Source organism: Carassius auratus, chromosome 2 (genome assembly GCF_003368295.1).
Source record: "Carassius auratus strain Wakin chromosome 2, ASM336829v1, whole genome shotgun sequence".
Classification (NCBI taxonomy): Eukaryota; Metazoa; Chordata; class Actinopteri; order Cypriniformes; family Cyprinidae; genus Carassius; species Carassius auratus.
The window spans coordinates 3758695-3763975 of NC_039244.1; the positions used below are offsets into that span (position 1 = coordinate 3758695).

Consider the following 5281-nt stretch of genomic DNA (forward strand, 5'->3'; position numbering starts at 1 on the left):
TTGCTGGATTCAGCACAACCCCACCTTTCCGACAAGCCATCATATGTGTTTCTATGATAATGCCAGGCAAAGCAAGCACAAAGTAAATGAAAACATTCTGCATAGATATTAAATTTGTGCATGTCCGCTTATTTTAGATATGTGTTTACATGTGTCTATTTATTCCATACATCAAGATATTCACATCCAGTCTTTTCTAGTAGTTAAATCAACTTCCTGACTACAAACATGTCAAGTTTCAAAGCTCTCAGAGCTTGTGTGATTGATCTGTATTAGTTTATATGCCTTAACTCCCATACGGACAGGCTATATTTTAGTCCTTTATTGGTTTTGTGGTGTATAACAATATCTGTTAATTTAACAATCTTAGCAGTAAAATATTTTTAGCCAAGAATCCATTTCATATATGGGAGACCTTAGAGATGAGGAAAAACATTGTTGGGTTTAGTTCTACCTCCGGTAGGGGTATCTCGAAAATTCAGGGGCATTGTCACTAGCCTAATAAATGTTGAAAAGCTTTTGTCCAGTATTAATCTCTGTACAGAAATAGTGCTTCATTCACATCCGGTTTCAAGTCCTATTAAAATCTGAAGGTGTTTATCACGTACTGCATATAAATAAATGTAAGAAACTCACTTCAGCAGTGACCTACTTCAGTAGTTCTATAATTGTAAAATGGGAACTAGAGAATTAAATAGTGTTAATACCCAAAAACCACAGAGGAAAACACTTTAATATCGACTGCAGAGCTAGTAAAGTAAACAATTTTTATCAGAATAATCTTACATTTCTTGACCAAGTGATGCAATTGTAATTTGTGTTTTTTGCAACATTTGCAATCAAACATTATGACATTTTATTGTAAATTAAGTTTTTGTGACATATGCAAATGAAGACCGCGGAAGCAGGAAGTGAGACTGAGATCATGAGAACTTAAGGTCATTTACTTCTCCTCGAATGAGTAGCTGTTTCTTTAGCATCATGCACATGATGAAGATGCAGGGAGAAGAAACATTGCAATGTTTTAACAGAAGGACTGACAGTTTGAAGTTCATTGTGTTTTTCCTTTGGCTCATAACAGGCAAGTGTTCTATATTTGTAGTTTATTCACACGATTAGTCGACATGTTCTGCTGTATGATATGCTAGACTCTAAAACTTTTAAACAGTGTTTTTATCATTATTTTATAATTACATGTATTAATAGAGAAATACATTTGTCATGCCACTGGAATATTTGGTGATAATATAGCTATATATACGTAGTATTTTAAAGTTTTTTTTTCATCAAGTTAGGTAAAGGATTTTCAGCACAAGCGTCAAGATAAACTTAGTGAAGGTAGAAAAGTGTTTAAAAGTCTAAAAACTTGAAAGAAATAGTGACCAGTCACATGACATTAATTATATATTTGACCTTACACATTCATTTAAATTTTAATCTAAAATCTTTATTTTTAAAAAGTCCAAATACATGATTTGCAACAATCGTATAAGCTATGGACTTAAATATTAAAAGAAAATGTATTATTATTTATTATTTTAATGATTATTTATCCAGCTCCTGAAGGCAGAACAGGTTCAGTAAGCAGACGGTTAACAGTTCAGACTGGAGGATCGCTCATTATTCCATGTCATTATGACAGAAAATACACCGATCACAAAAAATACTGGTGCTTTGATGCCAAGTCAGCTTACAATTACTGCAGTATTCTGGCATATGCTAATGAAACCAAAGGAAGAGTGTCAGTAATTGATCATCCAGATCAGAGTTTCTTTACTGTGACTATGAGAAACCTGCAGAATGAAGACACTGGAGCTTATTGGTGTGTTGTGGAGATTGGAGGAATATTTGAACGAGATGAGAGTGAGCAGCTCTATCTGACAGTTCAATCAGGTATGAGACGTGTTTCACATTCAGTTGAAAAATTTGACTAATTCCTCAGTAATCACAATACTAAATGTGTGTGTGTGTGTTCAGCTCCTGATGTGTCTGTGGTGAGCAGCAGTGTATCTGGACATGAAGGTGGTGATATCAGTGTTCAGTGTTTCTACAGTTCTAGATATAAGAGTAAACTCAAACAGTGGTGCAGATATAAAGATCAGAGCTGTTACACAGTGGGGAGGACTAACACATCCCAGAATTCATCAGTCCAGATCAGTGATGATGGGAGAAGATCCTTCACTGTGCTGATGACTGGACTGAGACTCACTGATTCTGGCTGGTACTACTGTTCTGCTGGAGATCTGCAGGCTCCTGTTCAACTTAATGTCTCTGGTAAAAACTAATCAGATCCACACAGCATTTCTTGATATAAAGAAAAATCCCAGACAGCAAGCATTTTCGGCCCAGATCTGGGTCACATTTGGCCCGCATGGATTTTACGTGGGCCAGATGTGGGCCGGTTCTGGGCTGAAACTGCTTGCTGTCTCAAAACAAATTAAAACATTGTTTCATCTTTTCCTGTGTCTCTAGAAAATTCACAGGTTCCTTTTCTCACGGTCAATGAACAAAAATCAGGTAATACAGATCTTACTGGAGGTTATGACACAATTATTAAAAAAGAAATCACTTAATCGTTTTTTTTTTTTTTTTGACAGAATCTGTGACCACAGAAGTATCTGAGAGAAACGGGTTGGTAGTGTATTAAAATATTAATCAAGATTAATGTTTTCTATCATGGACTTGATGTATATGTTCAATAGATTAATATGTAATCTATTTTTGTATCTGGTGTTATTGCTTATTTTTGGTCTTTTAGTCAGATTTATTTTTGTTCATTTTTCTCTTGTTGTTTCTTAGCAGAGATGCAACTGCTCTCTCATCTACAACACCAGTTTCAGTTAACACTGATCAAACAGTGAGCAGTGAAGAGCAGCAGAATGAGTACTGAAATAAAATGTTCCTTGCTTAAACACATTGAAACACCAAAAATAATTTTTACCACAAGGTTTTGCAGCATTGAGCAATGTAGCCAATCAGAGGCATTTAAATAGCACTTTAAACAGAGAATGTTTCAAAGCAGTTTCATGTATCAATTATGCAGACTTCAATATTGAGGCATATCCAAATTCTAAAGCAACGGTGGAAGAACAATAGTTTTTTTTTTGTCTCGGAATTGCATTGGTTAGCATATCGATAAACATAGTAATGGGCAGGACAAAAAAATAATGTCAAAATAGAAAATAGAATAAATAAAAAAAGTCAGCAACATATTCATGGCTTCAAAATGCTGTTGTAATTATTTGTAGAAGTAATGACTTTTTAATCTTGTAAATGTTTCACTGTGCATTGCTATACTTGTTTTAGTGAGTCTCTGTAACCTTGAAAGTTTGTGATGCCATTGCCTAGCATTTTAAAAGGTTATATCCGTGAGCTCAGCTTCTTCTTTTGCATGTATGTAGTTTTTGCGGAAATGCAATGTGTTTCTGTAGATGGTGTGAAATGATTTAAAAGTAAAACACCACTTGAAAGGTGTTTGAACAACTCATATATAACAAGAACATTTCTGTTATGATCAGGCTATACTCTAATTATTTTGTGCTGTTGATTATCACAGGAATTATTTGTATCTGGAGCTGTGGATTCCAGCGGTTGTGCTGCTGATGGTGATTGTGATTTTCGTGTCAGCTGTAAAACTGAGAAAGAAACACAGTCAGTATTAATGTATTTTCTTATTATATGACAGGTCCATGAATCATTCAGTGTTTGATCAGTTCATGCACTCAGAAGTTTTGCTCGTATATTTAAAAGCTTTTGTTGATGAACTGTTCCACTAAATGACTGATGATATTATTTGTTCTCTTCCTTTCAGACAGAAATGAATACATCACAGAGGTGAACAGAGTTAGAGCCAGTGACACAGTAAGTGTGAGTTAACAACCAATTTGAGTTAAAACTCATAACTGAGAGACTCAGAGCATCAGATGTGTTTATTCACAGGGAAACGGTTCATCTTCAGTGCTTGCAGAGAATGATGTGACTTACACCTCTGTGATAGTTCAAACTAAAACTAAAGCAGTAAGTCAGAGCATACTGTATCTGATTCATTTGTACTGTAATGTAATGGTCAGTGTTGTTCATAATCATCTTTTGTATATCCAGAGCAGTCCAGTATCTGTGGAGGACGAGGTGACCTACAGCTCTGTGCACAAGTAGGTGAGATGTTACAGGTTTGCTGAAGTTGATAATAAGAGGATGTTACACACGCACACACACACACACACACACACACACTCTCTCTCTCTCTCTCTCTCACACACACACACACTCTCTCTCTCACACACACGCACACACATGCACGCGCACACACACACACACACACACTTAACACATGATTAATCTCATAGTTTTTTCTCTTAATCACAGGTGGAAACCACTAAATACCTGAACAAAATATGAACAAGTGAAGTTGAAACAAGCCAATAGTAAATTTTTCCAGGAATACTAATTCTGTTAAAATTATATATTTTATCTATCTGTCAATATATTAGTGGCATTGTGTAAGTACTTTTAGACTGCAAAAAACACAAGGTTTACACTGAGATCAATATTGTGTTTAGCATTTTACTGTACGTGTGTGTAAATTGTTGTTGTCTGCAAAAAGCTTAAAGCAATAATACATATTTGTTAAGTTAAGTTTAGTTAAGCTGTAATGTACTTGCTTCTCATTGTGACAATAAATAAAATTTGTCTGTTTCTGAATGCATTTTGCAATTTTGTAGCATTAATCAAATGGAAATATAGAAAACATTTATATTTTGAATAAATGCTGTTCTTGGTCTAAATCCTTAAAACCTTTCTCCAGCTTATGTTTTTGCCCCCACAAAATTTGTGCCCTGGTCTCATCTGACCTGTTGCGCATTCAGAAATGCATCGGTTGTGAGATCCTCTAACATTTCTAAATAGCTCTGGAGCTCAAGCAGGTAAACACAGACCATACCTTTTGAATTCCTTCCGACCTTGTTTTGTGTAGAAGGGGTCGAAACAGTCAATACCAGAATACAAGAATGGGGGTGAGGATTCCACTCTGTCAGCTGGAAGGTCAGCCATACGTTGTTCTTCAACTGATCTACACAGCTTGTATTCACGTGTATTCACGTCAACAGTCATTGCAGTACGATCACAGTTGTCCATTCCCACACTGCATAAACTAGTGGAAGCCCTTACATCAGGTGAAGCTTTTAGCTTTCCACCTTGAAAACGTTTCTTCATGAAGTAGAGAGGGGTGACTGCCTGCAGATGTTGCAAGTAGCTCGCTATCTACAATTTTTGGAGATATGAC

General features: G+C 35.7%; 1 protein-coding gene across 3 annotated transcripts; it reads left to right on the plus strand.

Moving 5' to 3' along the window:
* The first annotated feature begins 526 nt into the window (after nucleotides 1-526).
* Nucleotides 527-4705, plus strand: LOC113112842 (polymeric immunoglobulin receptor-like). 3 transcript variants are annotated; one of them, XM_026278763.1, is made up of 11 exons: nucleotides 527-1081; nucleotides 1558-1893; nucleotides 1978-2274; nucleotides 2473-2517; nucleotides 2598-2631; nucleotides 2803-2883; nucleotides 3557-3651; nucleotides 3812-3861; nucleotides 3940-4017; nucleotides 4102-4155; nucleotides 4366-4705. In XM_026278763.1, the coding sequence occupies exons 1-10, from the start codon at nucleotides 958-960 to the stop codon at nucleotides 4153-4155; spliced, it is 1194 nt and encodes a 397-aa protein (XP_026134548.1). In that variant the 5' UTR covers nucleotides 527-957; the 3' UTR covers nucleotides 4366-4705. The 3 variants fall into 3 exon arrangements, with proteins under 3 accessions (XP_026134548.1, XP_026134539.1, XP_026134554.1); XM_026278754.1 differs by having other exon boundaries at nucleotides 4102-4151; XM_026278769.1 differs by lacking the exon at nucleotides 2803-2883 and having other exon boundaries at nucleotides 529-1081; nucleotides 4102-4151.
* The last annotated feature ends 576 nt before the right edge of the window (nucleotides 4706-5281 follow it).

What these genes read in the sequence shown, in the direction of transcription:
- LOC113112842 (XM_026278754.1), top strand. Translation starts at nt 958, where the DNA reads ATGAGTAGCTGTTTCTTTAGCATCATGCACATGATGAAGATGCAGGGA. An exon ending in GGTCAATGAACAAAAATCAG is followed by an intron (nt 2,518 to 2,597) that starts GTAATACAGATC and finishes TTTTTTTGACAG; the next exon opens with AATCTGTGACCACAGAAGTA. An exon ending in GAGTTAGAGCCAGTGACACA is followed by an intron (nt 3,862 to 3,939) that starts GTAAGTGTGAGT and finishes GTTTATTCACAG; the next exon opens with GGAAACGGTTCATCTTCAGT.